Consider the following 20,080-nt stretch of genomic DNA (forward strand, 5'->3'; position numbering starts at 1 on the left):
GTTCCCATAGTTAATTTGCATTTCTTAGACTATTTAGCCCTACATATTTTAAGAGATCACAGTCATTTTCAAAAAGTGTTATAATTACAGTATAATTTGATCTTGAAATTTCTAGCTCTGAAATTCTGTGGCCTATGTGACCTTCTTTTGTTCTGTTTATATTTAAATACTTGCCTCAACACATATGAGACTTTTTGTACATGACCACAAAGATGTCAGTTTCTTATCATTTTCTCCAGAACCAGTGTCTACTTATTAATTTTCTCATAGCTTCAAGCACCTCCTTTTTCCTCAGGCTTTAGGTGATAGGATTGACCACAGCACAACTAACCTAAAGAACTGGTGAATCAGTTTGCCTAAATCATGTCTTTTGACATTAGCTTCATGTATATGAAGAGGACTGACCCATAAGATGCAATTGCCACTGTTATGTGGCTGAGCAGATGAAATTGGCCTTTTTTTTTCCTTCAGCTGAATTGATTCTAAGTATAGTATAGTCGATAAAAATATGGGAACCAGAAATTATCAGTAATGGAGCAAATGAAAATATTACATTGCCAAGCAATATAATGTCCTTATTCAACATGGTATTTGTGCAGGTCAGGGCAGCTTTATGAAAGTCAATATTTTGTGCAAAAAGCAATTAATGATAAATCTTCTACAAAAGAACATTCTTAAATGTCACTACATTTTATGCCAGTCCACTAGGAATACTAATCCTCAGGAGATAGTGCCTTCTAAATAAAATATGCCTAATTGATTGTGGGCATTCTCAGATTTGCTGATGGCCACTATAGGTCATGTACCCATCACTGCCAGGAACAGATGCTTTGTGGACCACATTACATAAAGAGATAGACATTTATGAAACACAATCTGTGGATGAGATAATTTTTCTTTCAGCATAGGTTGTTTGTCAGCATCAAGGGGACAAAGAGTTTGTGTACCAGATATACAAGAAGGATATGGGTGTGTGTAGGTGGGATTCTAGGAGAGTTATGATGACTGAGGTGCTGCTCCCCAGGAAGATTACTAGGTGTATCATAAAGCACATTAGAAAAAGGAATTTTTGTCAGTTCCTTGGTACTCAGAAAGATCTCTCAGTATGATCTCAATTTCAGCTCTCTAACTGGTCTTTTTCATTTTCCCTTTTCATCCTTGGAATAATCCAGAAAGAGAAACGGCATATGAGTTAAATGAGTGGTCCCAAATTATATAAAGTAAGAGATAACTGGGGTAGAAGGTCCAACAACTATGTGAGCACTAACTGGAGTAGCAGTAACCTCATGGAGTTTAGCTTGTTGGAATCCTCTTTTAGCTCATAAAGCAGTTTAGCTACACTGGTAACTCACTACAAATGCAGGCTTCTGTATTCTGTTTCCAGAGATTGTGATGCACGAAGTCTGAGTTGGGGGTGGTGGATAATTTGCATCTTTAACAAACATCTATTATTTCTGATGCAGTTGATCCACAACGTCCACTTTAGAAATCAATATTTTGGAGAAAGCATGCCTCATTTTTTTCAATAAAGATTTACTTATTTGATTTTACATGTATGACAGTCACATCAATATAATTCTTTTTAGGGTTTTATAGTTTACAAATGTGTTCACAAACATTACTTATTCTATTATCACTGTGACTTTCTGAGGAAAATGAAATCCAGAGAGAAGAAATTTAAATAAAATCATAAGTTAGTAGTCATAACTAGATGCTCTTCAATTCTGTTTCTTTTGATTTTAAATCTCACGGAATTTTTAACTACAATTTATTGTTGACCAAAAATTCAATAAGTTGGCTAACAGGTGGGAATCAGGCATTTTTTTAAAAAAATGCAATGTACACAATTTTTATCTGCAACCAAGGATGAGAGGCACTGATCTAGTAGAGTGTGTCTCGGACTTTAGTACAGTGATCCACCTGGGGGCCTTTGAAAAATAGAGGCTCTGCTTCTGTGGGGCCGAGGTAGGTCTTGAGATTTGCATTGATTAACATGCTTTGGGGGGGGTCCTGCAGTTGCAGTTTTCCTACAGAGCACATGAGTAGGTCTTGTAGGTAATTTCCCTCCAGTGCCTTAGAGAGTGCCGTCGGTGCTGAGTTGTATGCAGAATAGCAATTGGAAAAGAGATAATGTGATATTGAACAATCTGGTGAGACTTGAATGTGACACTTCTGTGAAGTTTATTGCTGTTTCATGTTCTTTAGATTTTAGATATACAAGCAATCAGATTGCACCATGCGCTGTCCATTTGAACATCATTCATTAATCTTGTTGAACTTGCACCTAGGGCCAATATTTTTTTAAAGAATGAATTTTGGGTTCGCTAAATCGCCTGAGTTATGCCTCAAGGAACATGGAGCAAATGTCTTTAATTTGAAAAAATATTAAAGGTTAAATATTAGCAAATGAACTTCCTGTTTAATAGTAAATGAATCATAGAATGTCCTGTTAAAAACAGCTCTGTATCCTCATGATAAACTATAGGTGCAAAATATATTCCTAGATAAGCAAGATAATTGGTCCAATGGATGAGTTACTACATATTTTTACACAATGGCTTTGGAGATTTTGACTCTGGGGGGAAAATCCCCGGGCAAAATACCTCTGAAACCGAAATCAGTCAAAGGGAGAAATAAAGTGAGAGAAACTCATTTATTTCTTACAAGCAGTCACCTGCTTCTGCTCTCCCGTTTCTCTCATTACCCAGCTGCAGAAGAAGGGGTCCTACCCAAACTCTCCAGTACAGATATGCCCTTACTAGCCCTTGTCATTATCTATTGATGTGGAGATGGACTACTTCTCTCCACCTCTTGGAAACACCTAATTATGTGGTGATGCACTAAGGCCAGGCAAGAAATTCTGCAAGTATTGCAATTTTACTCACACCATACCCTAGCTTTAATAAGATAGAGATAAAACTTCTATGTCTAAAAAAAAAGTAAAAATAATTGAATTTGCTTGAAACATTGTTCTGATGTGACTTGTTTGTGTGCTTCTTTTAAGGAATGTTGGATATAGGATTTTGAGAAACCTTTGTGACTTGTGGAGAAGAAAGGAAAAAATGGATAAAGAGTTCTGTTCTTGGGCAGGAAGCTTAGCCTCATTTTGGTAAACCTGGAGCTGAGATATCCAGGAAGCAATTCCTTGTGATCAGGTCAATGAACTTCAGAAACAATAACACTAGGCAACCAGTTTTAACTTGTTTCCTGTTCAGTGCTGTAATTTTTTCCCCCCATTATCTTCACACCTTTAGTCATAGTCTGTTTTGCCTAGGTTAGTGGCTTTGTGGTAAACAAATTGCATTCGTTATTTTGGGTGAAGCAAATCAAGGAAAGAAGGGTGCTACCTGAAGAAGTAGAAGATAGCCGAGAGCACCTGGAATATGTATATTCACCACTACCTACTAATTGTTTAATAGATGATGATTGTATGCCAATTAATTAATCTGGGTGATATATATATAGCTGATTAGGTGAATTCTTTGGAGATGTCTACAATATGGAGTAGAATTCGGTTACAAATTAATTTGTAGAGTTACAATAAGAAAACTCAATAGCTAGGTTTTTATTATATCTTAAGTTTTGTCAATTTCAAAATACCACTCATATTCACATAAACACTCTTGAGTTTCAGAGCTAATGCAACAATTTTTAGATCATTTTGTACAATAAAAAAAATGTTCTCTTCACTAATTAATATAAATTAAATAATACCTGGAAACTCTTATAACAATGCCTATAACTTTGTAAGTTTTTATTTTCATTCTTATTATTAAGAACCAAGAGTTAATGTAGCTAAATGAGGTCTTTCTTTTTATCAAAAAAAAAGAAAAGGAAAAATGGTAGGATGAACAAAGGTCTGGACAAAGCCATTAGAATATATTTGGATTAAGGGTTCCAGCAGTACATGAGGGTAGATTCAGAACAGGATAAGAAATATCCTCAAGATTTCTGATTGGTTACATGAAATACAGTAATAAATCTAATTTAACTAATTCTCCAAGGGATTATTCTTGATGGTTTGAAAAGTTTTTAACTGTCCTTCCTATCTAGCAATTTAAAGTTATGACTTTGAAAAGTAAGTAAGTCCCTGAGAGCAAGAAATATTTAAATTATCCTCCTGGGCCTGAAGAAGATTCTCTGGATTTTCACAGTGAGGCAATGTTTCTACCTGGGCTTAAAGAGCAAATGAAATCTTCCATATTTTCAAATATTCATTTTCATCTTACTTTTGAACCACCAAAATCAAGATACACTCCCTTTGTAATCAATCATATTTGGCTATAGTTTATAGAAGGTTTTAAAGCAATTTTGAAATTGAACCTTTGCCATCAATGTTTTCCAGACAAGTCATGTGACATGGCTCCTAGTGGTAACACCTTCAAGTATTCTTCAACCTCATGAAAGATTTTGTACAATAGGCTGCAAAGAGAAGATCAAAGCAGCCAAAGGGAAAGGTATCAAAGAAGGTGAGTCAACATCCCATTTAGATTTAATAGCTAAAAACATACTAACAACCCAAATCCAAGGGCAGGTCAGTCAGTTAACCGAGTTTATAACCCATGTATTTTGGGGATAGAATATTTTTTTCACTATAGAGAGCCTATAGAGAATAGATATAAAAATGTTCTAACAGGATTTTCTTGGATATAGTGAGAAAATGGAGAAAAAGTGAAAAATATGATCAAAAGAGTAATGTGATGTCCAAAGTAATTTGAGTATCCAAAAAAGATGAATATTCCTCTCTAGTATTTTTTTTACTGGGAATAAAGATTTATTTAGTCAGAATATAGTTTCTGGTCCTTGGCTCACTTCAAGTGCCTATATGTTTAGTGATGTCATTTCTCACTGGTGTACTGAAGTTGCTGTAGTAATAGGCATCAGATTTGTACTCTTGATACAGAATGTAAAGTAGGCTGGTGTCACCAAGTTTCTGATTCTGTAACAGTCTACCTCAGCACCAGTTTAGTTGTCTTTGGTTCCACTTAGCAAATGTTTATCCAGTGCTAATCATGAGCAGACAGTTCCTGTCCTGGACTCTCACTGGTACCTGGAAAGCTTATTACTTATTTTTGAAAACTTCTTTTGTTTTTGGTAATAACATTGGATTTGTAGCTGGTATGATATCTGTAGATATAATATTTGTGAGACAGACAGAAACAAACATAATGATTTAACTTGTAGATTAATTAATTGAAATAGCCTTTCTTTAAAAATGTCAACCTGTGATTTCCTTGTTTTAAATGGCATTCGTATAATGTTCTTCATTACAAAGTGACACAAGTTTTGTATAACTGCATAGCAGGTAGATGGGGTAAGAAGAGGTCAATACCTGAACAGGTCTGATTGATAAAGATTTGTAGGAGCATGAAACTGGAGACAGACATGTATAAGAACTTGAAAAATATCAAGTCAGTGGAAGATGAGGGAAACCAAAATAGTGCTTACCATATGCTAGATGATTCATAAGCATTGTGTTATTTATTGTCCTGAGAACATGACAAAGAGGCTATTAAAATCCCCATGTTTTAGATAAAGATATTTAGACACAGAAGTTATGTAAACTGCCAAGCTCACATAGCTAGTCACTGGCCCCGTTAGCAGAGGGGACGTGGATGTGGGGCCCTAGCCCTGAATTTTTGCTGATCATAGAAAGGTTTAATCCATACAGAAGCCATATAGAGTGTATCTTTGTGTTCTGCACAAAGACACAGGCTTGTCATCGATCCAGTCCACTGACAAGAGGGTTTCAGAGAGGACTGAGTTGGGTAGCATGGACTGAAGCTACAGCTTTTATCTGGTGGAAGCCCCCAGACGGAGTTCGGTTAGGAAGAGGCAAAGCTGGGGAAACAGGAGGTGGAGTCCCTTACAGCTGTTTCTGCAGCACAGATTTGCCCACACCCTCTTCTTGAGTGGTGCTTTGGGCTTCTTCCTATGGATTATGAAGCCCATCTCTAAGCATGTTTCCCTCCAAACTTGTTACCTATCTATTCCTTTTTGTGGTTGGGCCTTGGGAGATATATTTGCATTTACTGGTTTAATATTTTAACACCCTGTGACTTCATGCTTAGAGTTTTCTATTGTTCATAGAATCTTTTTGTAGACATTAACTCTAAAATACATTTGCATGTCAGTAAAAACCTCAATTTCTTACCACAAAATGCATGTTTTTTTCAGTAGATAAAGTGGGCTTGCAGAGTGCAATTGCTTCTCAGTCATCATTTACTAAGGAGTTGGAATTGGATGGTTAGCCTTAAGATTGTGAATCTGGGACTGAGAGTAAAAGAAGCATCTTCAGGGTATAAAAGAATCCCAAATTATGAAAGATGGAGTTGATTGAAATAAGGGCAAAATAGGATGAAAGAGGTACCCTAATAATGGCCAAACGCATAGATAGGCAATTAAAGCTACTTGAAAGGATTCAATTGAGATCTAAAATTTGAGCCATTTCCTGAATAAGAAGAAATATTCTACATGTTTGGTGCCTGTTGGTTTTGTGAGTGAATTAAAGCACTTTCGATAGATTCTGTGTCCATGAAGAAATATATTCACAGAAACCTGTGTGTTGGATTGGGCAGGGAGGTACTATTTTTGAGGAAAAATTGGAAAGAATCACCTGAGGCTTTATGAGTCAAGGTCATTGGATGCAAAACCTATCATTTCTAATCCTTGGGTGATGACAATGGGTATTCCATCAGCCAAAGGGAAAGGTATCAAAGAAAATGTTGGAAAATGTATTTTTGGTCATAATGTTGTTTCTATTGGACTCAAACAGCAACCAATTAAAATGGCAATAAAGGTATTTGTGTTAAGAGAATGAGAAGACAAGTCACAAACTTGTAGACATATATGCAAGTCATATATCCAATAAATGTTTCATAACCAGAATATGTAAAGAATTCTCAAAACTCAACAATAAGTAAAACAACCCAATTAAAAATGGGCAAAAGACATGAGTAATACTTTACTAAAGAGAGTATGAAGATGCCAAAAATTCCCTAAACAGTCCGTAGGGAAATTCAAACTAAAATTATGATGAAATATCACTACTTTTCTATGAGAATGAATTAACACATATATATATATATATGCACACACAATACCAAGTGTTGATGAGGATTGGAAGCAATTAGAACTGTCATACATTGCTGGTTGGAATGCAAAACTGATAGAGCCGCTCTGAAAAAGTGTTTGGCAGTTTCTTACAAACTGAAATGTGCACATGCTATATTATCCAGTATGCCACTCCTGGATATTTACCCTAGAAAAATGAAAACTTATGTCCTCATGAAAATATAGGCATAAGTTTTATAACCACTCTATTAATAATTGCCCCAAACTCGAAACAACCTAATGTCTTTCAACAGGTGAATAGATGAACTACAGTACATTCTTATATTGGAATACTACTCAGCAATAACAACTTGGATAAATCAGAGAGTCTTTATGCTAAGTGAAAAAAGCCAGATAACAGTGGATCTGCACCTCCATTTGTATGATTTTCTGGAAAAGAAAACTACAGAGATAAAAGCATAATAGTTTTTGCCCAGATTTATGAGAGTAATTATAAAGGGATAGCACAAAGGAATTTTTAGGATGATAGAGATTTCTATGTCCTTATTATGGTGATAGTTACATGAATCTACACATGGTTTGAAATTAGTAGAACTGTACACTGAAAGAGACAAATGGATTTTACTGTATGTTGTACTTTAATATAGTTTTTAAAATAAAACTTAAAAATTTACTGTATCTCCACCCAATAAGATACTTGCTTTTAACAAGAAGATTGTAGATTATTGGACTTTACATGAATTTCATCCCTTTTTTGGGCAATCAGGGAGTCAATAAACACTGTGTGGGTTTATTTTTGACCATTATCCCATGAAATTGATACACTTCCTTCAGTGTTTAATCTCCAGTGTGTTACTATTGAATTTTCCTGTCCTAGGAGCTAGACTACCTTAACAAGATAACTATAATCAAATCTCTGATATGTATTCTTTATTGTTTTTTAGTTTATAAAAAAACTCAGATAATTATGGGCCACAAGCAGGCTTGAGTTTGAGCCTAGACTTTGCTACATGTTAATTATATGATATTAGGCTGAAACTCTCTTAGTTTACCTGAAATTAGTTCTTTATCTTTAAAATACTAATAATTGTGGGGTTTAAATAAGGTAACATATGGAAAAAGCTCACAAAGTTGCTGACCCAGAGTGGTGATATAATAGTTTCTCCCTTTAATTTCCCTTTCTGCATTGTTTATTTCTTCATTCCCTTACCTTTTCTCTCTTCTTCCCCTTCCGTTTTTTTTTCTTCCTTCTTATTGGGTCATGGCAAGTTTTTATATTTGTGAATTGGTGAACTGGGACTTGCCATAGCAAATGAATCGTTATGTTTAAACAAATTCTTTGAATTCTTACAGGTAAAAGAGAAACAGTAAAATGAAATGGGAGAACCAAACAATTCTGGTGGAATTCTTTCTAAAGGGGCTTTCTGGTTACCCAAGACTTGAGCTACTCTTTTTTGTGCTAATCTTAATAATGTATGTGGTCATCCTTCTGGGCAATGGCACCCTTATTTTAATCAGCATCTTGGACTCCCACCTTCACACCCCCATGTACTTCTTCCTGGGAAATCTCTCCTTCCTGGACATCTGCTACACCACCACCTCCATTCCCAACACGCTGGTGAGCTTCCTCTCAGAAAGAAAGACGATCTCTTTCTCTGGCTGTGCAGTGCAGATGTTTCTAGGCTTGGCCATGGGAACAACAGAGTGTGTGCTCCTGGGCATGATGGCCTTTGACCGGTATGTGGCTGTCTGCAATCCTCTGAGATATCCTGTCATCATGAGCAAGATTTCCTATGTGCCAATGGCAGCTGGGTCCTGGTTTGCAGGGGTTCTCAACTCTGCAGTACAAACTGTGTTTGTAATACAATTGCCTTTTTGTAGGAATAACATCATCAATCATTTCTCTTGTGAAATTCTGGCTGTCATGAAATTGGCCTGTGCAGACATCTCAGGCAATGAGTTCATCATGCTTGTGGCCACAACATTGTTCACACTGATGCCTCTGCTCTTGATTGTCATCTCTTACTCATTAATCATTTCTAGCATCCTTAAGATCCGTACTTCTGAAGGGAGAAGCAAAGCCTTCTCCACCTGCTCAGCTCATCTGACTGTGGTGATAATATTCTATGGAACCATTCTCTTCATGTACATGAAACCCAAGTCTAAAGAGACACTCAATTCAGATGACTTGGACACTGCTGACAAACTTATATCCATGTTCTATGGGGTGATGACTCCCATGATGAATCCGTTAATCTACAGTCTCAGAAACAAGGATGTGAAAGAGGCAGTAAAAGACCTACTTACAAGAAAGTTCTTTAGCAAGTGAATGGAAAATGTACTGGATTTGAACACATTGGATATTGTTGAAACTTGAGAATTATGTTGGAATTTTGGTTACTTTTACTTTTTCTGTGCTTTCATATATTATTTAAAGATTTTTATAATGACATGTCACATTTTAAAATGATTTCATGTTCATTGTAGAGCATTTGCAGGACACAGGATGGTAGCATGAGGAAGAGCGATAACCTATTACTCTAATAATGGGAGATTGCCTCTTTCTAACATTTTCAACAATATCTTTCATATTCTGTATTCATTTCATTATTTGAATTGGGTGTTATATGCTTTTTTATGTTTTTTAAATATAACATTATTCTATAGACACACTTCATTAAATCTTTCAAAAGAAATAAAGCTTTCTGCGGTGACCAAAGCAAAACAGACACACCCAGAAGCACTGCACCCATGTTCTCCAGTGGAGAGCCTTGTGTTGTAGCTTCACTTTAATCTCCAAATCCTCTTAAGGCACTAAATACTATTTTGTTGTTCAATATTGATAATGTTGTTTTTCTGTGGAACTCAAGGGTGCTCAGCATTTGAGAGAATGGGTAAATGGGGGTTAAGGGTGGGGCCTATGCAGTCAACCAGGATATCCTTATCTCCTTTCTTCGTTTCCGCTTACAGGTTAGCTTTAGCAAGAAGAACATTTTGAAAAATTAAAACTGAGTTTGAAGACCAGTACTGGTCTAGATAATAATGTGGACTAGTTTTGGGTTGAATTGGTGTCATATCAGTACCCATTTAAGAGAAGATAGAGTCCTTCGATATCCCAAGGAAATTCCAATACTTTTCCAAATCTTAGAAGAGTAGCTATGGTCTTGATTTTTAGTGTAGACCTGCCTTCATGTCTTATCTCTATTAATAACTGGTTTTGTGACCTTAGTGATCTGAGGAAGTAGAGGATTTGGGTATATCAGACATGAGGTATCATTATCTTGATATGCTTTGGCTTTCCTTTCAAATTTTTCCTCTATCTGAAGAACACTTCTCATATATAAACCAACAGAAATGTGTTCAGGAAATCTATTTGGTTGGATAAATTTTATACTGATGGATCTGTGAATTCAGAGGATGTTGAGCAGAAGTATTTTATACAGACAAATAAGAGTTTAATGTTTTGGAATTTGGGATATATTAATTTCATTTTTCCAGTTCACTTTTTATCAGTGGCATGAATATTATTTATAAATACAAGCTCATTAGACTACCCCCTTTTTTATTAAAGTATCATTGATATACATTTTATATTGGTTTCAAATACACAACACAGAGTTTCAAAAGTTACCCATTTTGTTAAATCCTCACCCCCAGTAGTGCTTTTCCTATCTGTCAGCATAGGAAGATATTATAGAATCAGTGGCTATATTCTCCATGTTTTACTAGTATCCCAGTGACTAACATATTATGATTGAGAATTTTTGTGCCCTTTTATCCCCATCACCCTACCCACCCAGCCACCTAACCTCTCCCCCATAGTAACCATCAGTTACTTCTCAGAGTTTATGAGTCTACTGTTATTTTGTTCATTTTGTTTTGCTTTGTTGTTATACTCCACAAATTAGGGAAATCATTTGCTATTTGTCTTTCTCTTCCTGGCTTATTTCACTGAGTATAATACCCTCTAGATCCATCCATATTGTTACAAATGGAAGGATTTATTTTTTATGGCTGAATAATATTCCATTGTGTATGTGCCACATGTTTTTTCATTCACTTAGGTTGCTTCCATACCTTGGCTATTGTAAATAGTTCTGCTATAAACGTAGGGGTACATAGATCTTTTTGATACACGGATTTTGTTTTCTTTCATAAATTTCTAGGGGTGAAATTCCTGGGTCAAATGATATTTCTATTTTTAGTTTTTGAGGAGTCTCCGTACTGCTTTCCACAGTAGCTTCATCAATTCACATTTCCACCAGCAGTGTAGGAGTGTTCCCATGTCTTCACATCCATGCCAACATTTGTTATTTCTTATCTTTTGGATAGTGGCTATTTTATTATTCTTCCATAGCACACTAAGCCATTATTTTTATTGCATCATTTGCCATCTTTTATTGAAATTATCTGATTACATGAAAATTTTTCTCACCACCTATAGGATTCTTGATGATAGATACTATACGATTGACAATTTTATTTTCACAGAGATTCTTAGTATCAGCTTCACTGACTAGGTGTGCAATAAATTTCATGTAAACAGAGATGATTAGAAAACATAAAATACCTAATAGAAAAGTGGGTAGAGGACCTGAGTACACAATACATATAAAAGAAAATATGCTATTTAAGACACACAAAAAGTTAAATATTTCTAGTAATTAAAAATGTCACTTAAAGCAATAATGAGGTACCATTTTTAAGCCCTTTAGATGAGAAATAAACTAAAATATTGACAACATCCAGTGATAAAAAGAGCAAAAGAAAATCAGCAACATCATAACGCTGGTGGGAGTTTAAGTTAGTATTATCCTTTGGATTCATACAAGTTTTTTATTTTGACCATTTATTTCACTTCTAGAGTTCTAGCCTAACAAAGTAATTTGAACTGATTTCATTAAAAATAAATTTAAAAAAATAAAGACAAGAAAGAAAAGGAAAGAGAAAGCAAAAGAGGAGAAAAAATCACTCAAAAATTTTCAGTCTTCAGGTGCCTCCGTGGATGCTCAGGAGAGAGGGGCAAATGATTTTAGCCTGAGTCGTTAACATTTTTTATAATGAAGCTTAGGTTCCTTTTTAAATTATGGTTATCACTAGGTTGTTTAATTATAGCATATTTTCAGCTTTGGTGTTTACAACTCTATATACTGCCTGAGGATATCTTTTCTTTCCTTGCCTACCTTTTTTTGCCTTTTCTTTCCTTTCTTCCTCCCTTCCTTCTTTTGTTCCTTCCTTCTGTTCTTTAAAAAATCCTTCTTTTACAATAGGTATGTATTACTTTTAGAATATTTACAACACAAACGTTTATTCAAAAAGGCACTTTTAACTACAAGTAAATTCTGTAATGTGAATAGAAAATTTGTACAGTAAATAAGTATGCTTCAGAAATGGTGTGTGTGTGTGTGTGTGTGTGTGTGTGTGTGTGTGTGTGTGTGCGTGTAAGAGAGTGGGGAGAGAGAGAAAGACAGAGTTTGAGAGGGAATTCAGCTGGGGAAAATTTATGATAATACAAGAGCCCCCTTCTGATTTTATCTATGAAATAGAGTAATAGGCCTCCTATAATTAGGTCTTTAGGGCTTTATTTCTGAAGTCTCATAAGTTTTATACATATTTCATCTATGCAGCAATTTAAATTTGTACATGGATGTTAAGGATGTCCTTAAGAACATTTAAATTGTGTCCTAAAGCTGGAAGCAGATTCTTTAGGTATTTATGGGTTTGCATAGTGGAGCAGTGTTTTAGGGGGATGTCAGGGGCATGTTTCCCTATTCCTAAACTTTATTGCTCAATATTAGTTTTCTTCCTATTTTGGGTAGAGGAATCTAATGAGATGTTTTACCTGAACTAGGAGAACTTATCATAGTAATCACCCTTGTAAGAATCATGTTTCTATAAATGTTAACCAGTCAATGAATTTCTATGACAAATGATTACTGTCCCATAGCTACCTTTGTGGAGACTCAGCTGCTAACGGGAAGTCATGAAGATTGGCTACACGTAGAAAACTAAGGCAAAAGTATCTGCTCTTGCTGTGACCTAGAAGGAGAGGAAATCTCTTGTCTGAAGGTAAATTACTACAAACACAGGAAGCAAATTTATTATCTATAAGCAAGCATTGGACTGATAGGTTTAAGGTATCAAGTTTGAAAATGGGCTATTTTTCTCAATGAGGAGAGACTGAGTATTGGAAGTGAAATTTAGGGTCTATTTATGGAGATGTAGTGGGGATAAAAAAGCTAGAAGACCAAAATAACAGTTCTGCATGCAATGGCAATTGTGCAAAAAACTAAAAACTAAAAGGCATTTGCCCATATGAATTACTTTTCATCAATGTGTAGCTTTTTAGTGCATTACAAAGTATTTGGACACTGTCATCTACTTGAACTAATTGGGGCTCACCACATGGCAGACAGTGGGCTATATGTTCTGGAGTATAAAGTTCATAACAAATAAGTCTTTGCTAGTCTTCTAGCAACAGCTCATTTCCATTTGGTTCAGTCAACTGAGAACCAGGTGAAGTATGTGCCAGGTACTGTGTGTCCTAGGGACTCTAGAGAGAGATAACACATGAGGATACTATGTCCAGTTTGGACTTAAAAAAGAAACCGAACATAATCATTTCCTGATATCTGCAAAAGATAATTTACCAAAGCAATGAATAGCCAATAAGAGATCTGCTGGGCATTATTATCCTAGTGTGTTTGCATGCAAAATTGGTGGCTACTTTGAATATTTATTTTTCTATCATTAGCTTGTAATTGTAAAAGTGAATGATTTTTCTTTTTTCTGATAAGAGGCTTGCTAAAAATGTTAAAATAGTCTTAGTTAAAAAAAGTTATTTATGCATTTTGAGACAAGGAACACCTTACTAAAACCATATTTTTTATGGAATGAGTTGAATTTGACATAAGGCAGATATTTGGGTGAGATTTTTTCTTATTTGTCACCTAATTTGATGGTATCCAGAGGATTGGAGTGACTGTGATAAAGTGTATTAGGATTTGTATATAAGTTAAGTCAATATTATTGATCAAAACACTCTAATCTGATTAATACTTTAAGCTATATATACCTGACTGTGTATATATATATATATATATATATATATAGACAATGATGACTGGTTCAGAGATCTAAAAAGATCATAACAGAAGGAAGAACCATAAAAGAGAGGCATGAAGGAAATCGCTAACAGTGTGAACTGTTACTGTGCTAATTGAATTACATACATTAAATATTATCAACGAATATATGATGTAGGTGCTATCTTAATCTTCATTCTATAGCTGGGAGAGGTGATGACTGGAAACATGTCCAGGCCCTCTAGCTAATAAGGGGAAGAGATGGCATTTGAATTAAGCCTGCCTGCCAGGCTTGTGTTCTTAAAATGTTGTGGAATGTGCTTGATAACATTGTGTAACATGGAGGTGGTTCATGAAGCAATGTGTTTTGCAGAGGCAACTTTTACAGGTGTGCATATAATCTTCACTAGTCAAAGAACTCCATATGTTCCTAATGCTCTTTGGGATCTCAAGTGTTTTATACCCTAACCCAGAAAATTTGAAAATTTCTATAAAATGAAAATTTTATATTTGTTAAGTTGGGGATAAGAGGAGTTAAGAATAGGGAAATCAGGGTGGCTTTGGGGTGATCCTGAGGAGACTAGTGATGCCTGAAAATGAGAAGATGGACATAAGATTTAGAGCAAAATATACCATAAAGTTAAGTGGACAAAGGATTCTAAGAAGGAGGGATCTTTGACTTGAGAATGGAAAAAGAATAATAGTAAACACTTACTGAGCTGTAATTTTATTCCAAGAATTTTACTAGTTCATAAAAGCAGGAACATTTAATGGAAAGGTAGTGACATGTGGTGTAACGATAGACCCTTCACCATGTCAGAGAATGGCTTCCAGCTTGATAGTGGGACAGAAGATGGAAATCCTAATAACATTATTTAAATTACCTTGAGTATTGAAACGTGACTATATTTAAAGTACCTCTAAGTCCTCAGCCATTTCCCTTTTTTTGTGTAGTTTGGACAAGTTAGAACAATTTGCAAACATAAAGGGTTGTGTTCTGTGACAATGGGCAGTGTGATAATAGCATACCATTGGAAAAATGAAAGGAAAAAGGCTATGAATCTCTAGGACAAGAATTCTAGCTTGATGTTACTTATTTTATGAATAGGATATATATTCACAAGGTTCAAAAACTTTTAAAGTACTTAAAGATAGACACAGTAAACAGCTTACCTTCCACTCTGCTAATAAACTATCAGTTTTCTTTTCTGGAGATAAGAAACTATTCTTGTTTATGATTTTAGAAATAGTCTTCATGTGAGCAAAAACACATATTTATATAATATATACATGTTTATGCACACATACAATCTTCTTTACACAAATGTTAACATGCCACATATACTGTTTGAACATTACTTTTCCGCTAAATATGTGTTAAAATTTTTTTTTATTAAAGTATCATTGATATACAATCTTATGATGGTTTCACATAAAACACACAGTGGTTTCAATATTCATCCATATTATCAAGTCCTCCACCTCTCCAGTGCAGTCACTGTCTATCAATGTAGTAAAATGTTATAGAGTCATTAATTGTTTTCTCTCTACTGTACTACCAACCCAGTGATCTATCCAAATTGTGATTCAGAATTATACTGTTCCTTAATCTCCTTCCCTCCCTCCCCACCCATCCTCCCCAACCCTTCCCATTTGGTAACCAATAGTCTTTTCTGGGTGTCTGTGAGTCTACTGCTATTTTGTTCTTTCTGTTTTGCTTTGTTTTTATACTCCACAAATGAGTGAAATCATTTGGTATTTGTCTTTCTCTGCCTGGCTTATTTCACTAAGCATAATACCCTTTAGATCCATCCAAGGTTGTTGCAAATGGGAAGGTTTCTTTTCTTTTTATGGCTGAATAACATCCTATTTTGTATATGTACCACATCTTCTTTATCCTTTCATCTATTGATGGACACTTAGATTGCTTCCATGTCTTGGCTATTGTAAATACTGCAGCGATGAGCATAAGAGTGCATATGTCTTTTTGAATCAAGGATCTTGCTTTCTTTGGGTAAATTCCTAGGAGTGGATTTCCTGGGTCAAATTGTATTTCTATTTTTAGTTTTTTGAGGAACCTCCATACTGCTTTCCACAACAGTTGAACCAATTTACATTCCCACCAGCAGTGCAGGAGGGTTCCCCTTTCTCCACATCCTAATCAGCATTTGTTGTTTTTTGTCTTTTAGATATTGACCATTCTAACTAGTGTGAGGTGATACCATTGTGGTTTTAATTTGCATTTCCGTGGTGATTAGTGATATGGAGCATCTTTTCATATGCCTATTGGCCATCTGAATTTCTTCTTTGGAGAAATGTCTGTTCAAGTCCTTTGCCCATTTTTTAATCAGGTTATTTTGGTTTTGGCTGTTGAGGCATGTGAGTTCTTTGTATATTTTGGATGTTAACCCCTTATTGGATAAATTGTTTATGAATATATTCTCCCATACTGTAGGTTGCCTTTTTGTTCAGCTGATCTTTTGCTGTACAGAAACTTTTTAGTTTGTGTAGTCACACTGTTCATTTTTTATTTTGTTTCCCTTGCTCGAGTAGATGTGTTCAGGAAAAAGTTGCTCATGTTTATATTCAAGAGATTTTTTTCTGTTTTCTTCTAAGAGTTTTATGTTTCATGAATTACATTCAGGTCTTTGATCCACTTTGAGTTTACTTTTGTGTATGGAGTTATACAGTAATCCAGTTTCATTCTCTTACATGTAATTGTCCAGTTTTCCCAGCACCAGTTGTTGAAGGGGGTGTCTTTTCCCCATTGTGTATTCATGGCTCCTTTATCATATATTAATTGATCATATACATATGGGTTTAGATATGGGTTCTCTCTTCTGTTGCATTGATCTGTGGGTCTATTATTGTGCCGGTAACAAATTGTTTTGATTACTGTGGCTTTGCAGTAGAGTTGAAGTCAGGGAGTGTAATCCTTCCAGCTTTGTTCTCTCACAGGATTGCTTTGGCTATTTGGGGGCTTTTGTGCTTACATATGAGTTTTAGAACTGTTAGTTCTAGTTTGTTGAAGAACGCTGTTGATATTTTGAAAGGATTGCATAGAATCTGTAGATTGCTTTAGGCAGGATGGTCATTTTGACAATATTAATTCTTCCAATCCATGAGCATGGGATAGATTTGCCTCTCTTCTTTAATTTCTCTCATGAGTGTTGTCTTTTAGTTTTTTCAGGGTATAGGTCTTTCACTTCCTTGGTTAGGTTTATTCCTAGGTATTTTATTCTTTTTGATGCAATTGTGAATGAAGTTGTTTTCCTGATTTGTCTTTCTGCTAATTCATTGTTAGTGAATGGGATTACAACAGATTTGTGTATTAAATTTGTGTCCTACAACTTTGCTGAATTCAGTTATTAGTTCTAACAGTTTTTTGGTGGAGTCTAGGGTTTTCTATGTATAATATGTCATCTGCGAACAGTGACAGTTTAACTTCTTCTTTACCAATTTGGATGCCTTTTATCTCTTTGTGTTGTCTGATTGCCATGGCTAGGACCTCCAGTACTATGCTGAGTAAAGGTGGTGAGAGTGGACATCCTTGTCTTATTCTCAATCTTAGTGGAATAGCTTTCAGCTTTTCACTGTTAATTATGTGGGTTTGTCATCTATGGCCTTTATTATGTTGAGGTGCTTACCCTCAATAGCCATTTTTTTGAGAGTTTTTATCATGAATGGATGTTGAATTTTGTCAAATATAGAGATGATCATGTGATTTTTGTTCTTTTTATTGATGCATGATATTGATTGGTTTACAAATATTGTACTGTCTTTGCATCTCTGGGATAAAACCCATTTTGTCATGATGGATGATCTTTTTCATGTGTTTTGAATTTGGTTTGGTAATTTTTTGTTGAGTCTTTTTGCATCTATGCTCATCAGGATATTGGTCTATAATTTTATTTTTTTGTGGTGTTTGGTTTTGGTATTAGAGGGATGCTGGCTTCATAGAATGAGTATGAAAGTATTTGCTTGTCTTCTACATTTTAGAATACTTTAAGCATGATGGGTGTTAGCTTTTCTTTAAATGTTTGAATTCAGTCTTGGAGCCATTTGGGCCAGATATTTTGTTGTTAGGTAGTTTTTTATTACCAGTTCAATTTCTTTACTGTTAATTGATTTGTTCCAATTTTCTGTTTCTTCCTGGGTCAGTCTTGAAAGGTTGCATTTTTCTAGAAAGTTGTCCATTTCTTGTAGGCTGTCCAACCTAATAATCATAGTATTTTGTAATAATTCTGTTTTTCTGTGGTGTCAGTTGTGATCATTCCTTTTTCATTTCTGATTCTGTTTATGTGTGTGCACTCTTTTTTTGATAAACCTGGCTAGGGGTTTATTTTCTTGAAGAACCAGCTCCTTGTTTCATTGATTCTTTCTATTGTTTTATTGTTCTCAATTTTATTTATTTATTGTATGATCTTTATTATGTCCCTCCTGCTACTGAGTTTGGGCTTCATTTGTTCTTCCTTTTCTAGTTTCTTAAATTGTGAGTTTAGATTGTTCATTTGGGATTGTTCTTCTTTCTTGAGGTAGGCCTGCATTGCTATGTACTTTCCTCTTAGAACTGCCTTCTCTGTATCCCATAGGTTTTAGGCTGTAGAGTTGTTGTTTTCACTTGTCTCCATATATTGCTTGATCTCTATTTCAATTTGTTCATTGATCCATTGATTATTTTGGAGCATGTTGTTAAACCTCTGTGTGTCTGTAGGCTCTTTGTTTTGTTTGTGTAATTTACTTCTAGTTTCATTTCATACTTTTGTGGTCTGAGAAGGGTTGATACAATTTCAATCTTTTTGAATTTATTGAGGATCTTTTTATGTCCTAGTATGTGACCTTTTCTGGACAACTTTCCATGTATGCATGAGAAGAATGTGTATCCTGCTACTTTGTGGTAGAATGTTCTGTAGATGTCTGTTAGGTCTATGTGTTCTAATTTATTATTAAGTGCCTCTGTTTACTTACTTATTTTCTGTCTGGTTGATCTGTTCTTTGGAGTGAGTGGTGTGTTGAAGTTTCCTAAAATGAATGCATTGCATTCTATTTCCCCCTTTAATTCTGTTAATATTTTTTTCATATATGAAGGTGTTCCTGTGTTGAGTGCATAGATATTTATAATAGTTATATCCTCTTGTTGGACTGACCCCTTTATCTTTACATAATGTCCTTCTTTGTCTCTTGTGACTTTCTTTGTTTTGAAGTCTTTTGTCTGATATAAGTACTGCTACTCCTGCTATTTTCTCCCTATTAGTTGCATGAAATATGTTTTTCCATCCCTTTACTTTCAGTCTGTGTATGTCTTTGGGTTTGAAGTGAGTCTCTTGTAAGCAGCATATAGATGGGTCTTGTTTTTTTATCCATTCAGTGACTCTGTGTCTTTTGATTGGTGGATTCAGACCATTTACATTTATGGTGATTATTGATAGGTATGTACTTATTGCCATTGCAGGTTTTAGATTTGTGGTTAACAAAGGTTCAAGGGTAATTCCTTTACTATTTAACAGTTTAATTTTACTCACATAGTGTGCTATTATAAACACAACCTAAAGGTTCTTTTTCTTTTTTCCTCCTTTTTCTTCCTCCTCTATTCTTTATATATTAGGTATTATATTCTGTACTCTTTGTCTATCAGTTGATTGACTTTGGGGGTAGTTGATTTGATTTTGGATCTGTTTAGTAATTAATTGTTCTACTTTGCTGTGGTTTTATTTCCCCTGATGACAGCTATTTAGCCTTAGGAATACTTCCATCTATAGCAGTCCCTACAAAATGCACTGTAGAGTTGGTTTGTGATGGTAAATTTTCTCAGCTTTTGCTATCTGGAAATTGTTTAATCCCTCCTTCAAATTTGAGTGATAAACTTTCTGGGTAGAATATTCTTGGTTAGAGGCCCTTCTGTTTCATTACATTAAATATAC

General features: G+C 35.0%; 1 protein-coding gene and 1 pseudogene across 1 annotated transcript; one reads left to right on the plus strand and one right to left on the minus strand.

Annotated features, from left to right (window-relative positions):
• Positions 1-226: 226 nt before the first annotated feature.
• LOC140847222 (olfactory receptor 13D1-like) overlaps positions 227-20,080 on the minus strand; it is a 59,105-nt pseudogene continuing 39,251 nt past the window's right edge.
• Positions 8,447-9,403, plus strand: LOC118966935 (olfactory receptor 13C9). The gene has a single exon (XM_036990564.2). The coding sequence runs from the start codon at positions 8,447-8,449 to the stop codon at positions 9,401-9,403; it is 957 nt and encodes a 318-aa protein (XP_036846459.2).

Source organism: Manis javanica, chromosome 2 (genome assembly GCF_040802235.1).
Source record: "Manis javanica isolate MJ-LG chromosome 2, MJ_LKY, whole genome shotgun sequence".
NCBI classification, from domain to species: domain Eukaryota; kingdom Metazoa; phylum Chordata; class Mammalia; order Pholidota; family Manidae; genus Manis; species Manis javanica.

Excerpts from the sequence above, each read along its gene's own strand:
- LOC118966935 (XM_036990564.2), top strand. The coding sequence starts at position 8,447 with ATGAAATGGGAGAACCAAACAATTCTGGTGGAATTCTTTCTAAAGGGG.